The sequence below is a fragment of the Mesoplodon bidens genome (genome assembly GCF_964165515.1).
Source record: "Mesoplodon bidens genome assembly, contig: HAP1_SCAFFOLD_210, whole genome shotgun sequence".
Classification (NCBI taxonomy): Eukaryota; Metazoa; Chordata; class Mammalia; order Artiodactyla; family Ziphiidae; genus Mesoplodon; species Mesoplodon bidens.
The window spans coordinates 605,170-621,531 of record NW_027671695.1 but is presented as its reverse complement, the minus strand read 5'-3'; the positions used below and the strand labels follow the sequence as shown (position 1 = coordinate 621,531).

The following is a 16,362-nucleotide window of genomic DNA, read 5'->3' as shown; positions in this document are numbered from 1 at the left end:
ATGTGTCTCTTCGTGTTATGCGAGGGCATTTTTGTGGAGTCTGTCTCCTGAAGTGGGTCTCAGAGTCTCAGGGTATTATGCATGAGCTTAACATGAGTAGATAATGCCAAGCTAGTCATGCAGAATGACACACCCCACCAGCGTATGGAAGTCACGTTGCTCCATGTCTCTGCCAACACATTTGTGTTGATTGTGCTGTTCATTTTAGCCATTGTAGTGTGTGTGTATTGATGGCCATTTGTGGTTTTATTTTGTAATATCCTGGCTATCAGTGAGATTGAGCACCTTCTCATATATTTAGTAGATGCTCAAGTAACCTCTCTAGGGAAGCACCTATTAAAGACTCTTGTTCATTTTCTGTTAGTTGTCTTTTCCTTACTGATTTGTAGCAAGTTCTTTATGCAATCTGGATATAAACCATCCTCCCACTTTGGCTTGCATTATGTCTCTCTTAGTGATGTCTTTAAAATTCTTATTTTATTCTTGTTTAGACTTTATTTTTTAACATAACAAATGCATCTGTGTATTTTTTATGGTTAATGGTCTGTGCCAAAGGTTTAAGAGACCTTTCCCTGCTGCAGGTCATAAATATATTATCTTAACATCTAGAACAGGTGTCAGCAAACCACAGCTTGCAGATCTACCCTGTATCCTGTTTTTATACTGCCCAAGAGTAAGGTTCTTACATTTTTTTAAGCTTTTGAAGAAAAGATGATGATGAATATGCAACAGACACCATGTGTAGCCTGCAAAGAAAAATCTGGCTCTTTACAGAAAGTTTGCCAATCCCTTTTCTAGAGGCTTCGCTGTTTTGCCGACCTGGAATGGATTTTGTACACGAGTAAGATGTAGGGGCCATGTTTCATTTTTTTTTCCCTAATGGAAATGTAATTACCCCAGTAGTGTTTATTGAAAAGATTATCCTTTCTCCATGGTCTGCAGTGTCATATTTGTTACAAATCTAATGTCCATTTAATGCACTCGCCTTTTTCTGGACTCCTTTCTTCTTTGTTGGATCATTTGCCTACCTTTCTGCCCATATCACATTGCTTAATTTTACTTAATTAAGCTTTATTATAAACATTAATGAGCAAGTCTGCTTACCTTGTTTGGCCTTAAGAGTACGTTGGCTATTCTTGTCCCTTTGCATTACCATGTAAGTTTTAGAGAAAAAAAAGATGTGGACATTTGTTAAGAATTGACATCTTTCTAATACTGATTTGAATACGATACATACTGTCAGTTATTTAGGTTTACTTTCAGTAATGTTTTACAGTTTTCTAGGGAGAGGTTTTGCAGATCATCATTGGTTAGATTTTTTTTCTTTTGGTGTCATAATTATTTAAGTGACTATCTCTAATAGAGATGGACCTAAAAATTCATAGTATTTTTGCTGATAATTCATTATTTTGTTGCTAAAGTATGAACCATGATTTCTTAATATTAGATAGCTAGACAGTGTTCAAGTTTTCCGTTTCCTCATAAAGAACAATTTATTTCAGCCTGCTTGAATTAAGATCCAAGTTAGGTCCACTCACTGACATTGTTAATATGTCTTCTTCAATTACAATTGTCTCCTTCATGGATCCCTCCCGCTTTGTAATTTATTTTTTGAAGAAATTGTGTTGTTGACCCTGTAGAATTACAGGGTCTGTGTCTGTGTCTTGCTGATAGCATCCCCCTGGTGGTGTTTAGTATGTTTTTCAGTCCTTTGTACTTTTTGTAAATTGATAGTTGGATCTAGAGGCTTGATCAGTTTCATTTGACCTAATATTTTTGGCAAAACTAGTTCATAGCTGAGGTTGGTGTGTTCCTTTATCAGGAGGTGCTTGATCTCTAATTTCTCTTTTTGTAATACTTATAACCGTTGATCCTTAATGCCTAGATTAATTATTTTACTAAAGGATACAAAATGGTGATATTTTTATTTGATCATTTCTTCATTTATTTGCTATTGTAGTTCTGTAAAGAAAAAGTGCTCCATTTTATTTGATTACTCAGTAGTATACTTTATAAAGAAGGGTAGAATAAGTATTGATACTTGACTCCTGACCAGTTTTCAAACTAATGACTTAATTCTCTGCAAGTGCTGGGTTGACCAGTGAACTTTAAAAAAATGTTTTCTCGTTATGAACACATGGACTTAAATACACTTGTTTCAAGTCTTTGTAATTGGTTTCTTCAAGTTGGCTCCTGAGCCCTTTAGACAGGCTAGTCTTTGAGAGCTTTCTTGCTACCTGATATAACCGATACCATCTATATGTTTTATCCTGTATGTGAGCTTTCAATTTTCTAAGTAGCCGTAGTATCTTTGGGTAGAAAAAGTTATTTCAAGATCAGTATTGGCATGTTATATGCTGTTTACAAGTAATACATGTAAACATAAGGATACAGAAAGGTTAGAAGAGGAAGATTGGAGAAAGCTACTCATGCAAACCCAACTAAAAGAAACTTGTTTTGCTCTGTTAATACCAGACTAAATAGACTTTACGGCAGAAGAGCATTATTTGAGATTAAAAGCGAGTATTTCACAATGATAGCAAGTTCAGTGAACAGAAGATAGGACCATTTTGAATACCTAATAACATATATAAAGAAAAAACTGATAGAACTAGAGTGTACTCTTTACATATATGTGAGACCTTTGAACCATTCATTTTTTCTTTTCTTTTAGTTTGGAAATTATACGTCAACTTGTACCTCTTTTGCCATTTAGTAGTTTAGGTGAAAACTTAGAGCGTACATGATTCAAAGTTTACAGATTTCATTGATACTTTAAGTGTCTCCATAGATAAGGCAAAATCTTAAAAAACTTTAACCCTGTTTATCTGTTCCACTTTGTATATTATTATTGTTACGTATTTTAACTCTATATTTTAAACTGTGTTATACATACAGTTGGTCCTCTGTATTTGCGGGATTTGCGTCATCGGATTCAAGCGTGGATTGAAAATATTCAGGGAAAAAAAATTCCAGAAAAACATGTTTGCTATGCACCAGCACCTATTTACATACCACTTATGTTGGATTTACAACTATGTCCATAGCGTTTGCATTGGATTAGGTATTATAAGTAATCTAGAGATGATTTAAAGTGTACTGGAGGATGTGCGTGGGTTATATGCAAATACTATGCCGTTTTACATAAGGGACATGAGCATCTGAGGATTTTGGTGCCTGCGGGAGTCCTAGAACCAATTCAAGGACTGTACTCTGTGTAGTGCCTTGTGCAGCCCTTTTTTGTTTGTTTGTTGATTCTAGTAGTTCATGTATTCTCTCCTGGTGCTTTGCTTATTTCTAATATGTTGGTCATTGTCTTTGGAAAGCTATTTAAAAAATAATCAGGGGCGTAGGATGATAGGATGTCCTCTTCCAGAGAGGATTTTTCTTTGCTTCTGCCAGGATTCTGGGAGTACTAGCAATGTGGGATCATCTTAATCCGGCTTAAAGGATTGAGCTTTCCTGAAGTACTCGGGTGAATTGAAGCTGCCTTCATTGTTGGGTGTAGTCCTTCATGGTCCCTACCTGAAGCTTGAGGGCTACCAGGATGCCTACTTTATCTATGCAGGCCCTGGACTCCAGTTTTTGTCTCTTTTTTATGTACAAGGCTATCCCAGGTACTGCTCAAATTCCTGGCTGCCACTCCCTGAAGAGTTCAGATGTTTCTAGGGAAAATACTGGGCTGACCCTTACGGATCTCCACCTTGTTCTGGATCTCAACAGAGTGATTCTTCATTGTTGTATTTGCTCTCTGATGCCTTCAAATAGACATTTCTTACATGATGCATTTTTAAAATTCTTTTTTGACTTAGTAGTTCAGTCTACTTAATCCTAGTACTTCATGCTTTGGTTAAGTATGTTGCTGCTGGATTTGGCAGTTGGTACTGAACTTTTTTTAATTTTAGAGCTTGCTCTGTTTTCCCAGCCCCATTTATTTTACTACTGTCCTTTCCCCCTTGTTTGAAATGCCACTAGTAGGCTCAAAATTCTTACGTGTACATGGATCTGTTTCCAGATTTTCTCTCGGGATTTTGAAAGCAGGGCACAAAAGTGAAAATTCCTTGATTAAAAACTAAGGTAAACTTCAAGGAAAAGAAATGTATTAGCTACTTTTGAATATTATGACTTCATCTATTTTGGCTTTGTAGCAGGTTTTAAGAAGACTTTTATAATGCTGTGTGATCAATATTTGTCAATGCTGACTAGCTTAGACTATCATTTTAAAGTATGTACAAAGTCCGCTAGTGCTGTATACTTGCTTGAACTTAGTACAAGCGTTTAATATCCTTTAATCTCATGTAAAATAATTCTGTTAGAATAAATGCTGGCTTCTTCTTGTGTTATAGTTTATCTTGAGGAATGTGAACTAGCTAAACAGCTTCATCCAAAGGAAAATGATTTGGTGTTTTTGGTTCCTGAAAGAGTAAATGGAGAGAAGAAGGATATAGAGAGACATCGCCTGCAAGTTCCCCGTGAACATTACTGTGGCTATGTTCATACGTTCCGCCGCACTTCAGTCAGTAAGTACCTAATGAGACATGGAAGAGAAATCTGTCAGCAGCTCATCTTTTCATCTCCCTCTAAATTAGGCTTTACTAGCCATGTATTTGCTATACATTTACCAGCCCTCTATTTGCTGTCCATTTACCAGATGTATGTTTGCTCTATGTTTACCAGACTGTATTTGCTAGGTTGATTACTTACCATTCAGAGTCCTCTTTTAGTTTTTCTAGACTCAGCTGGAAAAGGCCCAGCACGTATTGCTTTAGACTTAGGATTTTAAAGCTTTCTTTTGTAATGTCTTCTCCTTCTAGTAAATTCCTTCATCTGTCAGTGTGTTTGTTATAAAACAGACAGTTTGCAAACCATCTGTTTGTTAAATCACATTCCAGCCTTGGTTTGGGGGCTAATTATTGATGAGCAGACCAAACACAGAACTAATTGTAAGGCAACTGGAGGGGTTTACTGTTTCATCACTCCCATCCATTGTGGTGTAGGGACTTCTCTCCCTAAGGTAGCATAACAAAAATAATGTTAGCTTGAATTTAAGGACTACTGACTGTGTGCCAGCCAGTGTGCCCTGTCCTTCCTGTACACATTTATCATCTTTTCCCAGAGCCCTGCAAAGCAGAATGGTTTGTTCCCTGCTCATTGGGAAATCAGAGTTCAGGGATGTTAAGTAACATATCCAAAGGCATCCTTACTATTAAACACTTGGTCCAGAATTGAAACCTAATTTTGTTTGACTACGAAGTCCACATGCTTGATATATGCCAAGCTGCCTTTTTGACATTGCTGCTCTCTTAGTCTCTGTTACGGGAAGAGAATATGTGATCATTATTCCTTCCCCTTTTTGTATCATACCTTAAAAATAGCAACAAAGCTCTTAGAGTTTAACATCGTGCCGCATCATAACTGGTGTGCCATGTCCACTATTGTGTGGTCAGAGCTCAGTTCTTTGTGCAAGATGCGTTGAGCACCAGGGATATCTAGCTTCATCTGTGCTTTCAACTCTTACAAGTGGTTACATTTGCCAAAGTTCTGTTTCTAAGATTTAGCAATGGTTTCTGTCTCCTTCCCGGAACTCCTCATGCATCCAACTACCTGACATCTCCATTTGGAGATTATTAGACATTTCAAACCTACTCCAAAAGGAAGCACTTGATTTACTGCCTGACATCTGCTGTTGCTCCGGTTTTTCCCCACTCAGCATGTGGGACCTCCATCCCATTCTTCCAGTTGCTCAGCCCAAAACCTCAGAGTCATCCTCGAGTCCTGCTTTCCCTCGCACGCTCCATCTAATGCATCAGGAAGTCCTGTCGGATCTTCCTTGGCCATATATCCTACATCCAAGTGCCACCTCTCCTGCTGCCTCCTGGCCCACGTGACCATTCACTTTTACCTAGATTTTAGCCTCTTAAGTTGTCTTCTTGTGCTTTTTCCATTGCAGTTTATTCTTCATTCGCGATAAGTGATTCTTTTAATGTGTGACTTAGCGTGTGTCACTTACCTGCGCGGAGCTGTCCCGTGCTCTTGACCTGACTCAGAGTCATGTTCAGAGTGGTTAACTGCAGAGCCCTCTGAAGTGTAGCTGCATTTACCATCTTGGTCTTCTAGCTCGCTTCTCCCTGCTTTTCCTTCTAGCCATTCTGGCCTTCTCCCTGTTGTGAAAATAATCCAGGCACCTTGCTGCCCCATTGTCTTTGCAGTTGCTGATTCTCTGCCTGTAACCCACTTTCCCCGGTTACGGGCATGGCTCACTCACTTAATGCCATGGCTCTGCTCAAATATCATATCAGGAAAACCTCCCCTGACTCTCCTGTCTACAACAACACTCCCTCACAACCCTCATCACTTCCTCATCCCCTTCTCGGCTTTCTTCCTAGCACTTACCATCACCTGACATGTTTATTTGCTTATCTGCCCCCTTCTTCTAAAAAATAAGCCTCCAGAGGACAGGAATGTTGCCTGGTTCTTAGGAGGCAGTCAGTAGATACTTACTGAGAAAATTATTTAAATGATGTATAAAAAACATGTTACAGGGCTTCCCTGGTGGCGCAGCAGTTGAGAGTCCGCCTGCCGATGCAGGGGACGTGGGTTCGTGCCCCGGTCTGAGAAGACCCCACGTGCCACAGAGCGGCTAGGCCCGTGAGCCATGGCCGCTGAGCCTGCGTGTCCGGAGCCTGTGCTCTGCAACGGGAGAGGCCACAACATTGAGAGAGGGCTGCATACCACAAAAAAAAAAGTTACAAAACACCTTGTTCTGAATAACCTTTTTAACTGGACACTGTTATTCACTGGTAACTGAAATTGCTTTTTCTCCTTCTTGATAATAGTGCGTAATGGGAAATCTGAGTGTTCCCTTTCCATCCAGACTCAACATAATTTACCAGTCAATTTAAATGAATTCGTGAAATGTCTTGTAATCAGCTCTCTGGTGACTACACAGAGGAAGTTGAAAGCCATGTCTTTGCTGAGTGGTCGGAACCAACTGGCCAGAGCCGTTCTGAATCCAAACCCCATGGACTTCTGTACAAAAGATTTACTAACAACAGCATCTGAGAGAATTGTGAGTGACAGTCATTTGATAACAGGGAAAGTCAGAACATTTCATGTCAAGATGTTAAAGCATGTTATTTTTATCTGTCACACATTCCCTGTTGTCTACAACAAAGACATAGTCACCATGTGTGCCCAGTGACGTTTTTAGTGCTTAGTTTTCTTTAATATTGCAAAGTAGTTCTTTGTGTTAAGTTAGTCAGCTTACCTCAGGAAAAAAGGTAGAGTCCAAAAAGGAATTGAAAACATGCTTGCAGAGCAGCATTAAAATGTGAGGTGAACATCCTACTTAACTGTTTGTTAGGTAATTAAATACAGGAGTAAGAGGAGGTTTAATGGAATGACTTTTGCATTTGAATGATCAGTGGAGCATTGACTGGTACTGTTGTCAGTGTGACGACGAAGTTGTGATTTTTGTGTGAACACATATTTCTCATTGTTGTAAGAGTTGGGTGTAAGTTCCAGGAAATTAACACAGAGACAGGCGGAAGGAAAGGAATGTTATTTGAACCCCTGTCTTGTGTTAGGACTTTCATATGCATTTTCTCAGTCAGTTCCCACCCTCTAAGGAATCCCAGATTTAATGATTGTCAAAGCCTGAAGCCCAGAGAGGTTAGGAGTTTAGAGACCTAGCGTTTGAGTGAAACTGAGGTGTAGACTCAGATCTGACCCCAAATCCCTGTTGTTTTGACTGTATCACTTGTGTTAGGAAAGGAAGTCTTGGAATGTTTTTACTGTCTAAAGAGAGGATTGACTAAAATGGGAAGAACCACGGAATAAAAAGAAGAAAAGTACAAAACAGTTTATTGTGATCATCTTTATAAGAATCACAAATAAAAATATAGTTGTTGTGGTTGTAGGTGGACTGAGGCCTGTAGACTCATCAGTAGCTCTTTCCAGTAGTGAAAGTGGTTCTTAGATTAAGGGTCATTTTGGGGTTTTGCCTGATCATCACCAAAGCTTCTGTCTGACAAAGGTCAGCAGCAGTTCAAACAGATGTCTTCCACTCTCTCGCTCTCCTGTGCCATCCCAGGAAGAACCGCTCGTTCTCACTAGTGTCTTTTGTATAGATTGCCTACCTAAAAGATTTCAATGAAGACCAAAAGAAAGCGATAGAAACTGCATATGCCATGGTGAAACACTCCCCAGCAGTTGCCAAGATCTGTCTGATTCATGGACCACCCGGGACAGGAAAATCAAAAACCATTGTGGGCCTCCTGTACCGCCTACTGACAGAGGTAGAGTGTGCACGAGGGCATCTGTGCCCTTAATTGAGTATGTTGTTTTACTTTAACGTGTAAATAAGTACTAAAGTGTGTTTTTCCCTTCACTTCTGTGTACCTTTTTGATACTGTGTGGAACTATATCAGATAAAGCGGTAGCAGAGGTAGAGAAGGTTATAAGAAATAAAAGGAACAGAAAATGTTATCTTGTGTGAAACTAATTCTATGGGCTAGAATAGTGGTCTTCGGGCTTTATTATAGGTCACGGCTAATCCCAGGAGACAATCTTGAATGTATTCCTGGGTTACATTTTGGATTGAACATTGAATAAAATAAGTGGATAGTAAGGTAAGGCTCAGAGAAGTTAGATTTTATGCCAGAGTAATTTTTTTTTTTTTCGGGCACACCATGCGGCATGTGGGATCTTAGTTCCCCGACCAGGGATCAAACCTGGGCCCTTGGCAGTAAGAGCACTGCGTCCTAACCACTCGTTGGCCAGGGAATTCCCGGCCAGAGTAATTTTTTAACATCAGTGTAAGATGTAGGTGCTTTTATTTACTTTTAACTATTTATTAGGGGAACTTTCAAATATATGTGACAGTAGAGACGAACTATAACACTGCACAATAGAGCTTATCAGTATTGTTTGTTTTGTTTGTTTGTTTGTTTATTTGTTGCAAATTGTCGAACCGGAAGAGGGGGCATTCAGATGAGAACTCCAATGCCAAAATCAAACAAAACCGTGTCCTTGTGTGTGCACCTTCCAATACAGCTGTTGATGAACTTACGAAAAAAATTATGCTTGAATTCAACGAGAAGTGTAAAGACAAGAAGAATCCTTTAGGTATGATACTTATGTGGGCTTTTCATTTGTTTTTGTTTTCAGTGTTTAGTGTGGTAACTTTGAATGACAAAGAGCAAGCCAGTTCTGGTCATTTTTTCTACTTGAGGCTGTGGCCCATGTGTACTTACTGCTTTGTTTACTGAATATGTTGGAGCATTTATTCTGTGCCAGGCCCTGTGCCGTTTGAAACACCTTAGAGCAGCCCTTGATTCAGTTGTGTAGGGGTTAGGGAAGACTTTTAGAGGAAATGATATCTAAGATGAAACTTGGAAGAGCAATGAGGAAGTGAAGTGGGGAGAGGACTCTGGTGGAACTTACTGTACATAAAAAGGACCAGAAGCCAGAGAACCGTGGATGGTTCAGTCTAGCTAGAATATAACGAGGTCCACCAAGGCAAGGGCTTTTAAAAATGTGTTCATTGTAGTAACCCCCGTGCCTGGAACAGTGCCTGGCACTCAGTTGGGACTTAGTAGATGTTTAGTGACACAAAAGCTAGAGCAGTCATCACTTATGGTTACCGAGTGCTCACTATGTGTCAGTACTCAGAGTAATCCTCTGAGCCATGCAATAAATAACCTATCTACATTTTATAGGCGGAGAAGCTGAGGAGTTGAGATGTAAAGTATACCACAGGGACAAGTCTTTTCAGTACAGTTGACAGATTGAAGAGCATTGCCACCGAGGATTCGGAATGCTTGAGCGAATGTGTAAAGTCATTTCTGTGCCCTTAACCTTAACACCTCCTCTCACACCAGCCATCCTGAGTGGCGTGGTTATGGCTCTGGGTCGGGCTGCTCTTCTAAGCACATGTATCTCGTCTTCCCTAAGCAAATTTTATTTTCCTTGATGTTACCTGGCAGTGACCTAAATCAGTTAAGATTCAATTAGGCTTCAAATAATAGACACTCCAACTACAGTGGCTTAACTATGATAGAAGTTTATTTCCTGCTTACTCAGAAGCCCAGAGATGGGCAGCTGAGGGATGATACTGGCGTGATGACTCTACTTCCGAGTCTTCAGAGACCTAGGGTCTTTCTACCTTGTTGCTGCACTACGTGGGACCCCCCCACTCCTTAGTGCACCTCATGGTCAGAAACAGCTGCTCCAGCACCAGTAGTCCCATCTAGCAAGTGCAAGGAAAAAGGGACAGATATACTAGCTGTGCTTTAAGGAAAGTTCTGAGACGCTGCCAGTAGCACCTCTGCTTATTTCCTTTTGGCCAGAACTCAGTCCCGTGGCCACACCAGCTGCAGGAGCAGCCAGGATGTGTCGTCTGTCTTCGCAGGGATCACACATATTTCCCCTTTTATTGCACATGTATTAGCTACATCTAGAGGTCATTTGCCTTTAAAACTGAAAATGCATTGTGAACGGCAACTTTTCTACTCACCATTATGTTTGTGAGAACTATGACTTTATGTATCGCTGTATATGGATACGGTCATTCATGTTAACTGCTATAGGGTGTCTCATCTATGAGTGCACAGTTCATTCGTTATCCATTGATAGAAATGTAAGTTCTTTCCCTTTTTTTTTTTTTGTTATTTCAAACTTAATTCCTGTACTTGTGCCTGTTTCTCCAGTGCAGGATGAAAACGTTTACTGCCGTGACTGAGTTGTATTGTGTTGTACTGTACAGCAGCTGAAAGGAGTACACTGGAGTACTGTGTTCTTACTCACGTCTCCTGAGTATTCATACAGGCTGCTAGGGCAGTGCTTTCACACTGTGGCTTGTGACCAGTTAGTGGATTGTGAAATCAGTTTAGGGAGATCAGAACCAGCATACTTACACAAGATAAGATAGAACAGAAGAGAACAGAAAAGATTAGAGTGTAGGTAGTGAGGGGTAAAGTATTGTTTTGTGAAACCTGTTTTATTGGTGAGGTATGAGTGTACTGGCTTTCAATGTGAAGTGTACCTCATACTATAGATCACGGTCAAAAGAGTTTATAAAAACACTGGTCTAGTGTATATATACCTAGAAATGAGAATGCTGGGTTGAAGGATTTGTGCTGATTCTAGATAGTGCCCGGTTCTGCTCCAAAGTAGTTGTATCAAATTATACAACCGAGAACAGTTCCCGTGTGGTTTTCACTTTCCTTTCCCTGAGGGAGGGTAATAAGCCCTTTTTCAGGTGTGGGCTGACAACACGAGAAGGCTGGGACGAAGGTGGCACAAGTGTAGTGTCTAGGTTGGATTTTTAATATTTTTGTTAGAGAGAAAATGACATCTCTTGTCAGTAAAGACGGCTTTTTTCTTCTTATTCAGTACTTTCATTTTTGTTTCTTTTCACTATGTCCAGTGGTCCTGGGTGTCCTTTACAGAAATACCTTGGACATCTCACCATTAAGTGTGATGTTTGTTCCTGGGGTTTGGTATATACGCTTTTATCAGGTTAAAAAAGTCCCCACCTAATTAGAGTTTTTTAATGAATGGGTGTTGAATTTTACTGCATGCAGTATTTTTTCCTTCATATACCCCTCCCCCTCACCATATGGCAGTGCAAGCACAGAGTCCTAACCAGGGAATTCTGCTTTTCTTTTCTTTCTTTCTTTCATTCTTTCTTTTCTTTCTTTTCCTTTCCTTTTTTTTTTTTGTGTGTGGTACGCTGGCCTCTCACTGTTGTGGCCTCTCCCGTTGCGGAGCACAGGGTCTGGACGCGCAGGCTCAGTGGCCATGGCTCCCGGGCCTAGCCGCTCCACGGCATATGGGATCTTCCCGGACTGGGGCACAAACCTCTGTCCCCTGCATCGGCAGGCAGACTCTCAACCACTGCGCAACCAGGGAAGCCCCTTTTCTTTTCTTTCTTTTCTTCTTTCTTTCCATACCCCGAGGCTTAAGGGATCTGAGTTCCCCGACCAGGGTTTGAAACCAGGCCCATGGCAGTGAAAGTGCCGAGTCCTAACCACTGGACTGCCAGGGAATTCCCTACAATGCTTTACTAATTTGAAAATACCTTTGATTCCTAGAATAAGGTCTGCTTGGTTGTGTACTATTATTTTTTTACCACATTGCTGGATTGCTATTGATTTTTTTAACTGACGGCAGCCTATAATTTTTCTTTGTCATATCTTTGGTTTTAGTATTGAAGTTATACAGACTTTAAAAATGAAGTTATACAGGGCTTCCCTGGTGCCGTAGTGGTTGAGAGTCTGCCTGCCGATGCAGAGGACATGTGTTCGTGCCCTGGTCCGGGAGGATCCCACGTGCCACAGAGAGGCTGGGCCCATAAGCCATGGCGGCTGAGCCTGTGCGTCTGGAGCCTGTGCTCCACAATGGGAGAGGCCAGAGCAGTAAGAGGCCCGTGAACCACAAAAAAAAAAAAAAAAAAAAAAAGAATTTATACAGACATTTATTTGGGATGTTTCATATATGACAGGGAATTACCTGTTACTTGAAGGTTAATTTGTTTTTAGTGTTGTTTTTTGGGGGGCTTCTTGTTTGTTTGTTTTTTGTCTGTTTTTTGACAGATGGGTAAGTTTCTGTGTGCTGAATGTCTTTAATTGTTGGTTTATTCAAGTTTTCTACATTTGAGTGAGTTTTGCTAATTCATATTATTCAAGAAAAATCTCCACTTCACCTTAGGTTTTCAAATATATTGGTATAACATTGTTCACTGTATTCTCATTTTTAAAATCTCAACTGTATTTTGGTTGGGTCACCTTTGTCATTCTCTGTATTATGTGTTTAGGCTCTAAGTCCACATGTGGCATGGGCCTATAGTTGGAAAGTCCTAGAAGAGAGTTTTTTTTCCCAGCTAAGCCCAGGCCAAGATAGATTCATGTCGTTTTCATCCCTCCACCTCTTCCATGCCCTCTTGCTTTCTAGTGGACGTTAAAATCCAAGCCCCCATTATACAATTTCTATATGTTGATTGGAATGGTAGTTTTGCTGATGTAGATATTTGTCAAACTCTGTAGAACTAAGGATTTTTAAATCTCTGCATTTGATTGTATGTAAATGAAAAAACAAACACCTAAGCATCTAGAGAGTGACCAGCCCTCACCCTGTTCCCTCCAGGGAAGCCACAGCAGCTCAGGGGCTTTCACCTCTGTTTTTCACCTTTCTCTTTGTTTTTGGCCCCTAGGAATTTCTCTTACATCCTTCTGAGCTCACCCTGCAATTTAAAGGATGTCTGTTTTAATTTCTGGAGCATTTTTAGATGCTTATAGTGGCTATAAATCTCATCCACCTTTCTGGTAGAAACACAAGTTAGCAATTTTGACACCTTCAAGTAAATGTTGGTCAGAGAAGATGGCTTCAAATTTTAGAAGAATGAGCTGAACTAGGAACAAAAATATGTGTGAACAGCTGTATAATGAGTTCATTTATTCATTCAGTGTATGTTTATTGTACTTACGTGCCAGCTGCAGTTCTAGGCTGTGACCAAAACAAAACCTGGTTCTTATGGGACTTGGATTCAGTGGAAGGAGATAGCAAACAAGTATGTGATGTGTCAGATTGGGATAAGTGCTAATAAACGCTGCATGATTGCTATAGTTTAGTAGTTCAGTGAAGCAGTGGGAGACTTTTAGATTAAATAATATCTGAAATGTGCTAACCTAAAATTAAAATGTGGTTAATAAACCAGTTAAATGATGCTGACAGTTTTTGGAATTACCATATTCCAGAATTTCCAGCATCTTGTGTCCCTTAGATCCTGGAGTGGCATTGTGATGTGGAACAGTGTTTCAAAACCGTGGTTCTCAGTATTCTGCAGAAAAGCATTTGATGGTCCTGTAAGATTCTGTTTGGGGAATTCAGACCTGCATTAATAGAGAAAAGTCTTCATCTTCGAAATATCCTATGGTCAAGAAATTTGTTTTATTTTCACTCGCCATTTCCCAAATACATTTTACCATGGAGTGATGTATAGAACATAGTTTGAGAAGCATTAGTGTAATAGAATCTCAACTCTGCAGTGTACTGCTTGTGCAACCTCAGTAGCTTTTATTAGGTGGAAATAAATTCTTGCCTTATAGGATTCTTATGAAGCAAATCTAAAAGAATGTGTGTGGAACCTCTAGCGCAGTTCCAGGTATTTGGTTGATTAATAGTTCATGTTAGCTCCTTTCTCTGACTGTTAATATATTTGCTTAGAAATAATTATTATGTACAGAAATTGACAGCATTCTTATTAACCTCTAAGTGTGACTTCTATCAACAGGAAACTGTGGAGATATAAATTTAGTACGTCTAGGTCCAGAAAAGTGTATTAATACTGAGGTCCTAAAATTCAGTTTGGAGAGCCAAGTTAACCACAGAATGAGTAAGTACTGAATAAAGGTATATATAAATTGATTTCTGTTTCTTTTTGTATGGTAGAAAATGGCATGGGCATTAAAGGTAATTTGGAGACCCTAGAAGTAGTCTAGTTTTGAAAGCTAGTTTTTCTTCTCATTTGTATGCATATGTGTGTATTTGTTAGAATCAACAGCTTTTTATCTTTTTTTTAAAGAAAAAGACTTACCTTCTCATATTCATGAGATTCACAGAAGAAAGGAATTTCTAGATCATCAACTAGCTGAACTTTCTCGCCAGCGTGCTTTATGCCGAGGTGGAAGGGAACTACAGGTATCTAAACATGTCTTGATCAGTGTTTTTTAAAAGCTCATAGATAAACTAGTTGGTGAGTATTTGATGCCATTCTTTCATTGTGGAATAGCATAATTTGTGTACAAAAATGTACACAGAGATGGTATGCCTTACATTAGGGGTTAAACTTTTTTTAAAAGAACAAGATAGTAAATATTTCAGACTTTGCAGGCCACGTGCAGTCTGTTTTAGCCACTGAACGCCACTGTTAATAGCATGAAGGCAGAGTAGATAACACGTAAGTGATGCCCCAAGGGTTGGCCTGCTTAAGCAGAAAGCGTACCTGCAGTACTCTGAACAGAACTGAATCATACACACTATTAAGAATTTATTGGACTTCCCTGGTGGTCCAGTGGTTAAGAATCTGCACTTACACTGAAGGGAGCTCAGGTTCGATCCCTGCTCAGGGAACCCTAGTTCCTCATGAGCATCCCTCATGCTGCACAGGGTGGCCACAAAAAATAAAAGAATTTATCAAATTAGCACCTACTGATTGAAGCATGGGGTGCTGGTTGTCGGGTTGCTGGACAATGAGCTGATGTTTAAAAACAGACCACAAGAGAAAGCGAAATAGAGAAGTTTATTTTCACAGGTCTTGAGGGAGGTATAAGGCATGTCTCGTGGGGCATGACAGGCAGGTCAAGGGAGAGTGCAGACAGAGAGAGGCAGGCCCTGGCGCACATGTCATGATCAGAGTCCATGCGTGGAGTACTTTGGGGTTCCCAGGCTAGGGCTGGATTGGCCAATTTTAACTGAAAGAGCAGGGTTTTGGTAAGTAGCTTAGAGGGTCTCTTATCTAAAGGGCATATAAGGGGAAGGCACTGGATGGCAGAGGAGACTGTTGATCACAAGAGCTTATGTTGGCTGGTGGGCCGGTGACTCCACGGGCTGCCATCTAGGGCGTGCATGTGTGTGAAGGGGCCTAGTGTTAGTTTGGGGTCTCTGCAGGCTGCTTGGCCAAACAAAATGGATGCCAGGGCATCAGTACCATGGAGTAGCTTAGCTAAACTCTGACACACAGCAATACAGAAAGACTGGTATAGAGAAAACACACTGGGTGAATCAGTTTTTCATTGGTAAAGTACTGGCTCACCCTTTTGAAATGTGAGGCAGTCCATTGGAAAGCATTTTAAAATGCTTAATTTAATTTTAATGATGGCATTCTGATTTTTTCCAGAGGCAAGAATTAGATGAAAAAATGGCCAAAGTTTCACAAGAAAGGCAGGAGCTTTCTTCTAAAATTAAAGAGGTAAGTAGTTCACGTGTAGCACTTTACTGGTATTACTGTTTCTTTTTTAAAATTATGAAATAGTTCAGACAACCTGTGGTCTTTTCTCAATTACATTTAAAAATTTGGGGGAATTCCCTGGCTGTCCAGTGGTTAGGACTCTGCTTCCATTGCAGGGGGTGTGGGTGTGATTCCTGGTCAGGGAACTAGATCCCATGTGCTGCAACTAAGAGCCCGCATGCTACAACTAAAAGATCCCTCATGCTGCAACTAAAAGATCCCACACGCTGCCGGGAAGATCCCACATGCCACAACTAAGACCCAGCGTAGCCAAATAAATAAATAAATAAGTAACTATTTGAAGATACAGGAAAAAAAAAATACACATCTGAATTCAGGTAGAGTGACAGTGG

The 16,362-nt window shown here is 40.2% G+C and overlaps 1 protein-coding gene across 1 annotated transcript in view; it reads left to right on the top strand.

Moving 5' to 3' along the window:
- Positions 1–16,362, top strand: part of LOC308611151 (putative helicase senataxin) — a 61,930-nt gene that overhangs the window by 27,368 nt on the left and 18,200 nt on the right. Inside the window, exons 10-16 of the mRNA XM_081260041.1 lie at positions 4,347–4,520; positions 6,837–7,069; positions 8,130–8,302; positions 8,981–9,126; positions 14,294–14,395; positions 14,585–14,700; positions 15,899–15,970. Coding sequence (XP_081116167.1) covers positions 4,347–4,520; positions 6,837–7,069; positions 8,130–8,302; positions 8,981–9,126; positions 14,294–14,395; positions 14,585–14,700; positions 15,899–15,970 — 1,016 coding nt within the window. The remainder of the gene's footprint in view (positions 1–4,346; positions 4,521–6,836; positions 7,070–8,129; positions 8,303–8,980; positions 9,127–14,293; positions 14,396–14,584; positions 14,701–15,898; positions 15,971–16,362) is intronic.